General features: G+C 40.9%; 1 protein-coding gene across 7 annotated transcripts in view; it reads left to right on the forward strand.

Annotated features, from left to right (window-relative positions):
- Positions 1-14989, forward strand: part of DYNC1I1 (dynein cytoplasmic 1 intermediate chain 1) — a 411944-nt gene that overhangs the window by 319679 nt on the left and 77276 nt on the right. For all 7 annotated transcript variants that reach the window (XM_058830768.1, XM_058830766.1, XM_058830765.1 and 4 more), the window contains one exon: positions 8840-8929. In XM_058830768.1, coding sequence (XP_058686751.1) covers positions 8840-8929 — 90 coding nt within the window. The remainder of the gene's footprint in view (positions 1-8839; positions 8930-14989) is intronic.

Raw genomic sequence — 14989 nt, forward strand, 5'->3', positions numbered from 1 at the left:
GAGTTTTTGTCTATTTGCTGTGGTAATTGTTTTTGAATATAGTTGTTTTTTCCAATTATCCTTTCCAGTTTAAATATATTAGCAGCCTTGTCTCCATTTCTGTTGGTTGAGGTTTGTGTGTAAATGCAGAGATTCATGCTGTCAGATATTTTAGTTACAAAAGAATATGCTACATCTTAAGCATCAGATTTTATTCATAAAATGCCATCGAACTGAGATGGAGAGATTTGTGGAAAAGATGGCACTAAAAGTTAAACCGTGGTCATACAAAAAACTGTGTGGCCATTCAGATGATTTCTGGGCCTTGAACTGAAAATTTATTTCATGTTCAAAAACAAAGGAAAAACTCTGAAAGGCCAGAACTCAATGCTAATACCTGAAGGAGAAGTTAAATGCAGAGTCAGGGCTGAAGAATTTGACCTAAGGTATATTAGTATGGCTGCATGAGCAGAGATACAGCATGGAAGTAGAGAATTAATTTTGTTTACAACAGCCAGATTTTGTAGCCTTGCTTATGCAAAAACATGGTGGAAAATAGGAGAGGTGGCCAGTGGAGTCCAAAGTAATTTTCACTTGGAATAAATGAGTCTATGAGTGAAGTCTTAGTCTCAGAAGTAACAGTCCCACAGAATTTACTTGGTCTGCACTGTACTTAAGGTTTTAAGTACCTAGTGCCCAGTGACTGACCTCTGTATCAGGCTCAGTGTAAGTGCCAGATACTTCATCTGTGTGTGTGTGTGTTTAATGTGAAAGCAGCTTTTGTTTTACAATTGCTGCTCACGCCATAGCTTGTGGGGACTGGTTTTCATTAACATACTTAAGTTTTTGTGATTTAACACTATTGCATGATCTGAGTGTTTGAAAATGACTTGAGCAGGCCCTATCCAGAAGTTTGCCACGTGTCTCAGTGCCCTTTCCCAGGGCAGAAGTCATTTCACACTGCTGGCATGACATGATTTCCTCCAGCAGCACAGCAGGAACAAATCCTCACAGGTTTCAGAGGCTGTGAAAATCTGCATGGTTCAACAACCCCCTTCTTCATCCACAGAAATAAAGGGTCTCCATATTTTACTTCCTCAAGGTTAACTGCACTTATACTGGAGCAGGGTATTTTAAATTTGTACTATTTGGTTTCAGAGCTGGAGGGGGCTGTAAATGCTACTGTAAGGCTTCTGCTCTTCAAATATTATTTCATGTTGGCATTCTCATTTGAAGGCTCAACCATGGCCAAGGAAAGGAAACTTCTGTACTTTCCTTTTTGTGTTACATCTTCCAACTGGATTATTTTCAAGCACAATAGAATTGAACATGAGCTTTGGAGAGGGAATGAGAGGAGAAAAGGGAGGCAGCTAGAAGAGGTGATGACTCCAGTGGGATACTTTTCAGTTTAGTTATCTGGGGACTGAAAAATGCTTTCAACCAGTGTGATGTTGCAACAGTCCAAAAGAGGAGAGAAAAATCCACTTCTGATCTAGACCAACCAGCAACTAAAAACAAGGGACACTGAATTCTTAGACTCTCACCACAACTGAAAACTGTGTTCAGGCCAAGGAACTGGAAAATCAGTTTCTTGGGTTAGAGAAATGCTTCCCTGAAGAGTCAGAAGCAGCTTTCCATTTTAATTGGTAAAGAAATTACTGTATTCTGAAGCAGTGATCTTAACATTTGAACCAGTGCAGAGGTTTGCAGTCAGAGCTATGAGGAGCTTAGTGAAATGGTACAGTAAAACAAATTTTTCTGTGACATTTTCTTGCCATTTGGCTCTGTTAGTCTATCATTTCTCACAAAATGGAAAAAATAAGTTCTGTCTTCATAATGTACCAAAAAGAAATCTGACTGCAAACACAAGTCAGGAAGAGGCATAGGGACAGGAGCTGAGTGGCGTAACCCTAGATCAAGAGATGGTTATGAGGAATCATATACTGGAGACCTCAGAATCCCCTGACTAGGAGTAATTGAATGTGGTAATTGTTAAGGAGAGCTTTGAGAAGAAATGTTGAGTAAAAATTACCTACGGTGTGCTTGTTTTGAGAGGGAAGCATAGTAAATTTTAGGACAAATTTTTAAGTGGCAATAGCACAGGCACGGCCTATGCTGTAGGCAAAATAAATTTTCTGAACTAAATTACTCCTCTCAGTCAGCCAGGCTAAGTGTTTGTTTTTGGGGTGAAATATGTATTTCCTTCATTGTGCTTTTACAAGGATAGCTGAAGCCTGAGAGGAGGACTCTGGGGATCTGTTTGTAATGGCTGGTAATAACACCTGCCCTTTATGGGATGAGAGGTGAAGTCTTGCAAATTTGCATTGCAGAATAAGGGATGAGATCAGAAAACCCTTCTTAAATGAGGGCGATGTACTTAGTTTTACAAAAAACAAGAAAATTAGGTTTTCCCCTTAGTCTTGCACTTTTAAAACTGATTTATTGTTACTAGTCTACTAACTGTGGAAGATGTTAGGCTAAATAAATTAATCCCATGGAGAGCTGCCCTGCAGTCTTCTGGATTAAAATAACATGTTTCAAACGTTGTATTATTTTGTATTATATATATACATATTATACTATTTTATGCATAAATTTTAGAACAATATTTTCTTCAAAATTATTTCGTCAATATGCTTGACTCTGGTAAAAGTAGTATGATTCCTACAACATGTATTCTACCAATATGCAAAGCTTCTCTTTTGCCTAAGAGCATGACAGCACTTTGATAACAAAACATGACAAAAGATAACAAAGATAGCAAAATCAAGGGAATTTGAAGATTCTAGGCAGTCTTTCTTGTAGTGCTATGGTTTTTTTCTTGCTCTTGCAGAGCGGCAGTCAAGGAACATACAGACAGACCATTTTCTTCATATTAAAATCATGTATGTGGAAAGTGAAGGAAGAACATCATATATTTCTGTTCAAGTTTTATAGGTGCTGTGGCCATAAGATGGTTCCAGAAATTCATTCATCAATTCTATAGTTTCTTTTTCTAGTGTTCTCTTTCCATCTGATGTCCATTGGAAAGCACAACTCACTGTGCTAATTCATAAGGACAAGATGTTGGGAGTGTTCTCTAACAGGGATGGGGAACTTCACAGGGATGATCTGGACCTTTGTTATGTTCTTCTAACACACATTTAAGCATTTTTCTGGGTAGTGAGCAGCAGTGCCTCGCATACATATGATTCTTGACTGCAAATATACTTGCAAGCTTCAGCTCACATGAAATTCTCATCTGAAATTTGTTGCCTGTTTCATGTAGCTTAGGGCAAGTTCTGTTCACCTGTGGGTTTTTTTGTCAGTATTGAGGTCTGAGTAGTGTTCCCTGCTTTGACTAAATGAAATACATTTTAGAAGGCAGCTGCCTATTGCCAAGAAGAGCCCTAATGCAAGAATATTTCCATCTGGGATGACTAACATGTGCCCAGTGTACATCCAGTCTCACAACCCACTCTGCAAACAAGATCCACTGATGAATTAATTCTCTTCTTGCTTCAAAGGACAGTCAAAAGATGAAAGTGAAAAACTGGACATATTTCAAAAAATGACATTATATGAAAAATAGGTCATTCAGCCAGATTGCAAATCATAGATTTTCAAAAATGTGGAATGTCAGGCAATCCTATTTGAAAAAATATGTCTTCCTTTGCTTGCTGCATATTTTACTAGTGATGGAAAGAACATATTCATAAAGGAAAGGCAGTGTTTTAATTCCTACTTAGGATAATGCCAACAGTATTCAACTTCTTTGAATAAGGTCCAGGATTATGCCAATATAAATACAAAGCATTTGTCCTTGTTCAGTTTGTAGTTCTGTTTTAACAGAAGCAGAAAAATTATTTTGAACAGTTGTAAATATAAAACTGATACAGGCGCTTCTGGTATTTCATTGTTGCAAATATGGTGTCTGCTTTTTGTGAAGACACTCCATTTTATTGAATGTGTCATATACATGGCTTATCCTTCTCATGCACTGAAGGCATGTCAATGCTGATATAAAACCCCATATAATAACTCACTGGCTTCTCATATATCACTGACTCAGTCAATAAAATATATAATTGTGATGCTAATTAAATTGCGATTTTTAGGCTGTGTCTTTAACAAAAGGATTTTTTATACCTACCCAGAATTAAAACCAGAGCTATCAGTCTAATTCAGTATAGCTGTCAATTCTAAAAACAATACACAGAAGCTGCAACTTCTTAGCTTCAGAGGTGCAGGTCTGAGGAGGTGTAAATCCTTCACTGAAGAAGAATGCACAACATGCTGCCTGCTGTTTAATTGGTGCTACATGTATTTACAGAACAGAGACCTATAACTACATAAATCCCCCCAAAAATAAGCTATTCATCTATTTGAGAAGTACCGGTGCTGACTGCTTAAAACTGGCAATCCAAAAATGGCAAAACAGTACTTGTCTAAAGAATTAAAACCCTAAGCCAATGTCATGTGTAGTCCTCTCAGAAGCAATTATTTATTCTAATATTCTAGTTTGTCTTGAATGTGCCTGGTATGTTTTTACATGATGTGAAAATAAATACAGTGGTTTAAAGCCTTTGAAAGTCCAAGTAGGTATTAAATATTCCAGCACTGCAGAAATGCAGGGTCTGATTTTCTGAGATCATCTGTGCTCTCTGTGAGTATCTGATCCAATTCAGCACATCTGGGCATTTCTTCTACAGTTGCCAGGGAGATAGCCATGTATTCACAGGGCTTTCCCCTGTACCACCTATTGCAAGTGGTTGTGGTGGCCAAGGCAAAGACCAGGCATAGAGCAGGCTCATTGGAGCTAGTAATCAGATAACATTTGAAAATTAGTATTTATACCCAGATGAAAAAAAAAAAAAGATTTGTAGGGAGAGGTCATACTCTTATTAGGGCAACTTCTGTAGTTGGGAAAAACAGACAAGCTTTTAGACAGACAAGACCACTTCTGGTCTGGAACAGAAGCAGGAGTGTTCAAGCTAAGACCAAGATGAAAACAACTGCTCTGCTTTTACTTTGTCAAGCACTGTTCAGACTGATTGGCCACCTCCTAGAGCCTGGAGGGTCATCAACCACTGAGTTATGAAGAAAAGGTTTTTGGTCCAGTTATCTCAGCCTGTATTAATCCCACATATGGCTCCACCAGTTTCTGTAGGCAAATACCATTATCCAAGCATTTAATGATCATTTCCATTGAGGATTTGTTTATTTACAGTAAAAGGCAGGGTGGCCTTAGTGGGCAGGACTCAAGGCTGAAACTCTGAAGCCCACTCTATCTTCCCTAAGCTGCTGGTTTACTGAGTGATCTCCAGTGAGTGGGTCTGTCAGCTTCTGTATGGTAAATAAGTATAGCAAAACTGGCCTCCTTGCAAAGTCGTTTTATATCTACAAAGGAGAAGTGTTGCATGGCAGTTATACACATCTCCATTACTAGCTCTTTTTCATGTGGTTCCTTTAATAGACATTTGTGTTCTGATAGTGTTACACCCAGCTCTCTTCTGAATACGGTGTAACACTGCTGCTGGTGCTAGTGTATTTATATTATAAAATATATTTATATTATATAATGTATTTATATTATTGCTACCTTGCAAAAGCATGTAAGCACTGGGGGAGAAAGGACAAAAGTGTCACAATGACAACTTTCAGTGAAAGCTGAAATAGGGAGCTGTGGGAGCCTTTGCACATGTAGAATTTCCCTAAGACTTTCTCCACTCAAAGCACAGGGCCAGTTGACTTCAGCTCTCAGCACTTCTGCATTTTAGGCCCCAGGTGTCTCTTGCTGAGCACCCAGAAAATGAAGCCAACCACTCAAGAGGGAGGAAATTCCAGAATTATGTCATCATGCCTACACGTGGGGAGGGGAAAGGAGCTAATCGTGCCCAGACAATCCAAATTCTGGCATTTGCTAAGATTTTAGCATTTGACTCATAACCCTATCATTCCTTTAGCCGAGTTTCTCTGTGTATGTGTATATATTTCTCAGTAAATAAATAAGGACATCTAAACCATGTCTAATCTGCTAAAAACTCCTGCACCGCTTTCTCAGTAAAACTAATTTATTGATGCTTGTGCCCTTGAAAAAAGTCATGCCATGTGTTTTAGTAACCTTTACTTACTTCCATTTATCCCTACTCTGCATTACAAGCAGGAAAGGGCTATAGGCAAGTAAATAATTTGACGCCTAAAATCAGGGGGATCAAGGACTTCTAGAAAAAGGATAAATTTGCTTCACTTCAACCTGAAAACCTGATACTAAATCTCAAGTTCTAAATTTGCTACATCATTCCTCTCTATTACCAAACTGCAAGCGAAGCATTAAAAAGCATTGCAAGACGCCATAAAAATCCCAGACGTTTCTGTTGAATATTGGTATCATTTTTGTTTGCTGCCTGAAAATTTTCTCAAACTTTTCACCTTTTGAAACTTCCCTGCACAAGCTGGCAGGTTAGAAACAGGTTAAAAATTGAAGCAGAAATCCATAAGTAAACAGCTGCTTCTGAGAGTTGATGCTTTAGGGAATGAAAACTTATAATGCAAGACCCACAAAACTTTTGTAGGAGCTGATTTTATTAGTATCTGCCATAATTCTGTCTGTGTGTATATGTACATATATATCTGTACAGCATTGTGATCCTATCAGTGTGTGCATGGTACTCGAGGTTAGTAGAGTATTCACTCCCTGCTGCACCAGGCACTCACACTTCTCACCTATTCTTTGAAACTGGGAGTGCCTCTCTCTTCCGTGCATCCCCAGCTCCACTAGTGCCACAGAAGGACCTTTTTTCACCCCTCCTGTGCAGAATTCTTGCTGACTCTCTGCTGACTGTGTTGGATGTTATCTGTCTTTCAGCCAGTGGACAGAGCAACGTATTTACCCTGGCAAGCTGAACCACCCTGGCTTGCTCTCTAAAAGTTCTTCCTTAGTCCTTATGTATAGGGTACCTAGGGAAAGTAGGCACCAAAGGGAGGCATTGTGAGTACCCTACCTTTTTTCTGCTTCAAGTTCCATGTTCTGACAAATCCCTGATAAAGGAGTGGCATTCATTAGTAGTGCTTTTAATTCTGGAAATGTTTCTTTATCCATGCTGGATTCCGCCTCCCTTTCTAGCATGTGTGAAGCACATGGTTATCCCTCCTCCCTGGTGGCTGGAGAGATGAGCTTTCCTTTTTTCCCCACTGCAGTCACTAGCAGTAAGGGGAGTGATGGCACATTTTATGCCAAGATTTCCTTGTTTCCCCAATAGGGAAAAGCATATCTGTCCATGCTGAGACATTTCCTTACAGTATGTGGCTAAGCCATGATCTCCAGCCAAGATACTGCAGAATCACAGAGTCACAGAATATTCTGAGTTGGAAGTGACCCACAAAGATCATTGAGTCCTACTAGCAACATGTCCCCTTTGGGCTCCTGAGAGAAGTCCTAGGGTAGGCAATGTGGTGGGAATAGTATAGTGCCTATTACGTTATTCAAAACAAAATACAGCTGGCTGTTCCTGTTGGTTGAATGCAACCTGTCAGCACCACCATCTCGCAAGAAGCCAGGACTGATTACAGCCAGCCTTCACAGCAGAAGGTGCCAGTAACCGACCAGCTGGAGAAGCATGATATGTTTTCCCCATTAGCATGGCAGGTTAGAGCAAGAAGTGTGCCTGGAGAAACACCACAACACAAGGAATTGTATGGTGACAGCGGATTGCTCAGAAAGCCCCGGAGGAACTGCAGTGTTTTTCCTGATGGCTGAATGCCCCAGGGACAGGACAACATGTGCTCTCTCATGCCTTAGACCAACACAGGGCACCAGTGATGCTTGCTATGCCTTGGTGGTATGTCAAGCTCCAAAATAACTGCAAAGTAATTCCTCCATAGCCTGTGGATTTACTCATCCTTACTGCTACTTTTAGGATGAGATCTATTTTCAGTCCTCATAGTTCACAGAATCTAGAAAGCTATATGTCTTTATCCTCTCAAGAATGTGAGTGGGTTGGGTGCCAGCCCTGGGCACAGGGAAAAGGAATCACATTGCTGTAACAAGCTGGTAACAAGTAATGAGGGCTAGGAAGACTCTGAGCCATTTTGGTTCATCGCTGTCTTCCCAGCTCTGCTTGTGTTGTATTCTGGTCTGGGTCCTTGTAACTTCAGAAAAACATCAAGGAATGAATGGTTTGCCCTCCTGAATAAAATGAGAACACGTGAATGTGGGGAGAGAGGGGGAAGGAGAGATGCATTTGCATAGGTCAGGAAAGGTCATTAAAACATCTGGCAGTAGTAACTGACATGTGTCAAATTTTAGTGTTCATTAAATTTGTATTAATGCAAGAATGATTCCTAAGCTCCAAATACCACTTTTGGTTGCTGTATTCCCCCAGCTGATGGTGATGACTTTTCAGAACTGTGCCATACTTGTTTCCTTGCTAGTGGCATCTGACCTGAGGTCAGTTTTCTGTTTAACCTATTCCTGTAGGTCAAAAGACAAATTAATCTGGTGAGAATTGAATTGGAAATGAGGTATCTGGATAGCAGGTGTCCCAGCTGTGGAATAGCTGCCAGGCTGAAACATGTTTGTATCTGTCCTCATGCCATCCAAGAAGTCATATCCGAGGTCAAGGAGATATTCAGTTGACATCTGAGATGGGAAGTTATGGGGAGCAGAAGTGGCAGGTGCCCTGTGTGAGCAGATTTTCTTGCAGTCGGGAGGGAGATGTCTGAGAGCATAAATATACATGTTCCATGTACTGGGCACTTTGCGTTACCTGGGTTTGCTGCTAGTTCACAGTTGTAAAGAAGTCAGACAATTTCTGGGCCCCTTAAAGAGGAGAATCTCACAAATCTTTTTCTTCCTTTTTTTTTTTTTTTTCCCTTTCAGAGGATGAAGATGACGAAGAGATGGTGGAACCAAAAACACAGGATGACTTAGAGACAGAAAATCAAGACCAGAAGCAGGAGGTGAAAGAAGGTACCTTAAAAAATCAAAAAGATGACAGATGTTTAAAGGACTGGATCCTGCCAGTAGTTACTCTTATAAGTAGTTTCCACTATTGAGAACACAAAAATTTAAAGTCACCAGTTTTATTGATTCAAAACCATATGAGTAGCATAAAAGCAGAAAACTGTATCCCAGAGACCCAGCTGGTAGGCCTGAGAAGATTATGACAGGCATGAGACTTGAGCTGTTTAGAAGAAGCTACGTGTCCTTATAATTTGAAAATGAGTAGAGATTCTTGGATCCCAGTACTGGTACTAATTTTTCCTCTGGCTCAAATATCCTGCTTATGTGAAAGATTTAAAATGGGAATGCCAGCCATTCCAGCAGCTCTATAAAGTTTGTTGGTCTTCAGAGGTACTTGGAGCCCATAACTGTCTGCCTGCTTGAGATGAACAGACTTAAACCTAGGAGTAGTCAGGAATCTTCCAGCAGAAAATAATTTCACTTGAAAAATGTTTTCTGTCAAAATCAAAACGTTTTGTGGGAACTGCCTCAAGGAACTTAAAAAAAACCCTGAAGCCAGACAGGACCAGCCCTTCTGTCCATTACTCTGCATTGAGGTGCTCTGCATGGTTACAAGAGATGAAAATTCAGGTTACTACTTGCTTCTGGTGCAGACAAGAGACACTTGTTTAAGTCATGCATGTCAGCACTGGATGTGGTAGATATGCTTGGTGTCTCTTTTCCTTTCCTTAGACCTGTCCTAGCTTTCAAATTAGAAGGAGGATGTGAAATTTGGCCTTCCTCATCTAGAAATTTACTAGGGTATTGGCTATTCTAGTGTGTCAATGCCTTCAACAGTCAATGCCCACTCCTTTGTTGAGTAGGGAAAAAGAACTGAAATAGCAGCAGCTCCAGGGTAGAAAGAAATGGGTTTCTTCTCCAGCATTTCTTACTTCTGTATTGCCGTGACTGCTCAAAATTCTGTTTAGCTTCTTAAAAGGTATTTTACTTCTTCAGGTAGGGCCTAAGTAATTTCTTGCTATGGTGATTCATTACCAGGATATTTGAGCCATAAGCTTGGTTTTCCCAAGATAACCTCACTATGGAAAAAGTATGGAGCCATTTTACATGGAAGTCCATGAAATCTTCAACTGGAAACACAGCAGCTGATGCTTGTTTCTCATCCAGGGGAGACTGGTATATTTTCATCAGTATCCAAAAAGAAATTAATCAGGTACACAGTGCCCACATTTGCTATCCTCACCCACTGAAGTGAGTTGCAGTACCAGCCATACCATTTTGATTATAAATTGATCTTTCTTCCCTCTTTAGAGCATCACAGAAATCACCCACGCCATAAATTCTGCAGTGTTCATTGCTTGTTTACGTCCTTGTAGAAATGTGGAGAGATAAACTCAGTCCTCCTGCTCCTCATCATTCTGCATCTTCCACTGGCCCCAGCCACTGATGCCATGGGCAGAGGGGAGCAGTGGGCACAGCAGGAACAGGAGTCAGGCAAGTCTGCAAAGGCAGAACTGAGGATGTGAGCAAGGAATGTGTCAACACAGAAAATCTTCATTTTTCATGAAAATTAATATTCTTTCCAAAACTGTGAGGTCAGCTTGCATATGGGATTTTGCGTCATGGGACCTAACACAGTATCTCTTTTACTGATGGCAACAGAAAGCCATAAAAACCTCTACTAATGCACACAGTGCATAAGCACTGTCCAGAGTTGCTGAATGTCCCTGTAGTATTCAACTTACAGCTTACCCCACACCCATTTATTCCCACAGAAAAGTGATGCCAATGCTTATACACAGGGAGAAAGCACAAACTCCTGCAAGAAGAGAAGAAGAGCAAAATAGAACCCCAAACTAATTTATTTCACTTTTTTTGTGGTCTTTCAAGTTAGCCTTTTATTTACTTTGCTCATCAGCCACCACTGCCAACATCTTTTATTTCTTTGCTGTGTTTTAGTCAGAGGGCAGTGCTCCCCTTCCCTGCCTAGCAGACCCCCAGGAGCAGTAGATCATCTAGGCTGGTTTAGCACTGGTCTCAGACACTCAAACTGCAGGCTGTAAAAGCAAGGCACAGCTTGTTTCAGCAGAACTGGCTTTGTGAGGTGCTAACATTTGACTGGGTTCAAAGAAGGAGAAAACATGCTCATTGCCTGATAAAAAGTGAACTTGACCTGTAGTATGTGTTGTGATAGATAAAATAGTGGTGTGCTGATGACAGGCATTAAATGCTGTGAATCAAATGAAGCCATTGTCCTCAGACTGACATGGAACGGAGTCCCATTTTTTAGTACTTGGTGTCATTCTCTCCCTGTTGGCTTTAGCCCTTTTGCCTACAAAATCCCATTTTCCTCTCTGTTGTAATCACCCTTCTCATGTTCTGAGCAACATTCAGAGTTATAAGCCATCGTTTGTGTTTCATGGAAGTGATTAAAACCATGTTACAAGTCAAACAGGAGTTTAGAAGAACATTTCCTGTCGGTGCTGCACTCTGTGTGCCTACTCAGAATTAATAGCTTTTCTGCAAATTAGCACATAATGGGTTAAAAGCATGTTTATGTTGGCATTAAGTACTCTGGCTTCTTTTTCTCTGCAAGGCAAGACAATATTTTGCAAACTTTTTTAAGAATCTCTAATAGACATTATAGTGGCGCCATTCACACTGCTATATAGTAGTTAAGGCTGTGTCAGCACTTCCATTATGAATCCTGTTTTTCAGGGATTTATAACCCAGACGTAAAAATTTGCTCTGGGCTGAAATTTGGTTTCAGCTCAGGGAGCACATTTTTTAACAGATTAAAAAAAATCAGCATGGCCTTTTTTGAGTTATAGGAGTGTTAAGAAAAAATCCATGGGAGAGAGAAGTGCAGGGAGAGAAAGGCAGACCATTTTTGCATGAATATAACTCAAAAATTGGTCAGGATAAAAAATAATGTTTGGATGCGGTTTGTTCAGTCTCCTCTCTCCAAACCTACATGACAAGAGTGCTCTATTTTTACAAAGGTGTTTTAAGAGGAAATGTGATTTTTTTTTTCTGTGTGGTTTATAGGTAGTTCAATGGAATTCTTCAGACATTTATTTCATGCTTAATTTCCTCATCTTCCCCCTGCACACCCCAGAGTTGCTCTGTGGGGTTTGGTGGGATTATTCAGCAATCAGGGGTGTTTATAGGGTCTGACCCTGCTTCTGGACATGTCCCAGCATCACTGTCAGGCCCCCAGTGCACCTGCCCTGGCAGGGGCAGCCTGTCTGGCATGGCACCTCTTGCAGAACTTCATTGCCAAGGAGGCGTGAAGGGCAGAAGAGCAGCTTGAGTCCCCTGAAGCGGAGTGGGAGGTGAAGAACTGACTTGTTGATCACTTGAAGTGTAGGAAGCCTTGGGACCACCTTGTGTTCCTTCTGTGAGGCTGCCTGTTGCCACCCATGTCTCGTGTGCATGTGCTCCCCATTGCTTTTGGAAGAACTGAGTGTGGGATACCTGGCAGCGGCTGGGCTCTGCCTGTTCCCAGCCTCTCCTGACCACATAAACAAGAGACCGGTCCCAAACCATGGCATCAAATGGGATGGGGTTTTCCACCACCAGAGAGCTCTGGAGCTCCACCTAAGGCTCCTCTTTGTGTCAGTAGAAGCCACATGAACAATGGGACAGGCTTGGTCTTGAAAGTGGGCCTCAACCTGCATTTATCTGAAGCCATGGGCATATCCACAGAAACTTGCACGAAAGTCTGAGATGGGAAAGGCTGGGACCTGCAGCTCCAAAGACCTGCTGTACCCTGCTCTTGCCCTGGCTCTGTGCACGGAGCTCAGGTGTCCACAGAGCAGGCTGGGCTGGTGGGGATGGTTTCACTCTCCACAGCTCAGGCATCAGTATTGGAAAAGCAAGACAGGCTGTGGTGAGGTTTGTCATTGCCAGAAATGGCACGGTTTCACTGCCACCAACACCACAGTGAGCTCAGGTGTGCCGACCCAGCCTTACAGCCAGCTCAGGCACGCTCAGGGATGGTGTCCAGCATGGCCTGGAGAAGCACAGGCAGTGGAAACAGCCCTGCCTGGCACAGTATCAAATTTTAGGCTCTGCAACTTGCTACTCCATAGTCAAAAGATCCCTAAACAAAGCTTGAAATCTTCCTTTTTATCTTCAGTGGTTATGCCATGAAGTGGCTTGCCAGCACAACAAAGACATGACATATATCAAACCATGGTATGGAGCACAGCAAAGCAGGATATGGCATATATCAAGCCTGAGATGAAAGTGCAAAGCACAAGAAAAACAGGAGGATCACAAGGTATCATCAGGCAAGGACTGAAAGCTGCTAAGAGCCACTTCACACTTTGCAGTTCTCACCCTGTACCTTTCAGCCATCCTCCGTAGTCAGCACATCTGAAGTTTACATGGATTTAAATAGATGCTGAAAGAAATATTAGAGCTCTTAAAGGGGTTTTAATAATCTCCTTCTGTCTCTCATTATATCTCTGGGTTGATAACAAGGCTGCTTCCTGCTTTGCTATTTTTATTAGTTTGTCCTTTCATTCGCTTACTCCTTATGGTCTTTTTCTTTTGGTTTGGTTTTGTTTTTTGTTTTGTTTTTTTTTTTTTCCTTTAATGGACTTGGTTTTCATTTCTCTTGTCAAGTTTTAGAATTGCTGAGATTCCAGAAGGATCTTTATTTTATTTATTTACATGTGGGGTGGGGTTTTTGTGTTTTGTTTTGGGGTATTTTGGGTTTTTTTTTCTTTATATTTTTAACTCCCTTGAGAGAAGACTCAAATCCTGGTACTTGAATATTTCTAATTTTTTTCCTTCACTGTTATCCCAACTCTTATATTTACTACAAACGTGCTTCTACTGAATAAGAACAAGCCTAAGGCAATTTTATCTTTGTTCTTAAAGATTCAAAAAGATGTTTTAATATAATTTTTTGTTTCTTTCTGTTTTGTCCAAATAAATTTATGGACAAAGGACCTGATGTGATATATGGTATTTCTGAGGATTATGTTAAGTCACATTAAATGATAAAATGTTCTTATTTTTGTAAATACGTCTTGAATAAATTGGTTGTTTTCACATCATGTTCAACTATTGTTTCATGTTCTAGACCTTCCTTTTCAAGCACATCTTTCCTTACAGATGCACCTCACAATTTCTTTCCCTGTGGTGTCCTCTGTGCATACATTACTCTGTACAGCAATTTAATTTTAAATGTAAATTCCACTTTGTTTTGTACGGTATTATCCATTAGCATGAAGACAGGGCTTCTTTGGCACACCTTGTTGACAGCAGAGCCCCAGAGCCCTTGCTGCTGGTGGGTGCCACCCATGTCTCAGTGGGTTCCTGGGCAGACACGATGCCCGGTGCTCCTGTTAGGCAGCACTTGGTGGCTTCATGGATCCTCCTGCCATGAGCTGTGCAGGGCCACAGATGGGCTCAGCTCCTGTGGGTAGGATCACAGCACAGGCACTACAGTTCATCAGGAAGCTACGGTGTCAGAACAAGAGCAAACTACGGAGCTCTCTTTGCAGGAATTTTCACTGCACTCTGGGCAATAAGCACGTAACTTTTAGCAGTGGTAAACTACACACCGTGCTGGGCTTTGTTCAGCACAGAAGGTTAGATGTGGTTGGTTTGGGTTTTATGCCAAGGAGAACAGATACTTGAAGACAAATACTGTATTCTTACAGGGAATTTCTGGAGATACTGTCACATCACATAGGTCTCTGTGACAAAACAAAACAAAAAAACCACTTTGATCAGCTACTTATGTTTCTCAGTTTTCCTTGAAGAGAGCCCGTGTTTCTTGAAAGCTGAGATCAAAGTCACTGTAAGCTCCCAGATTGGAAGAAAAATTGCAGAAAATTGCATAGGTTCTTTTTATTTTATTTGAGGTAATGGACAGACAGGGAGAAGGAACAAGGAGAAAATGGAAATGTCTCTGAAAGATAAATGGTTAGAAAACCTCCATATCTGAAAGAACAAACCTGTCTGTTTGGGTTTTTTTTTTGCTTATACTTCATGTATTTACAGTAGTTATAGCAATGTTTTACACTGGAAAAAGTAATGATGTTAACG

The sequence above is a fragment of the Poecile atricapillus genome, chromosome 2 (genome assembly GCF_030490865.1).
Source record: "Poecile atricapillus isolate bPoeAtr1 chromosome 2, bPoeAtr1.hap1, whole genome shotgun sequence".
In the NCBI taxonomy this organism is placed as follows: domain Eukaryota; kingdom Metazoa; phylum Chordata; class Aves; order Passeriformes; family Paridae; genus Poecile; species Poecile atricapillus.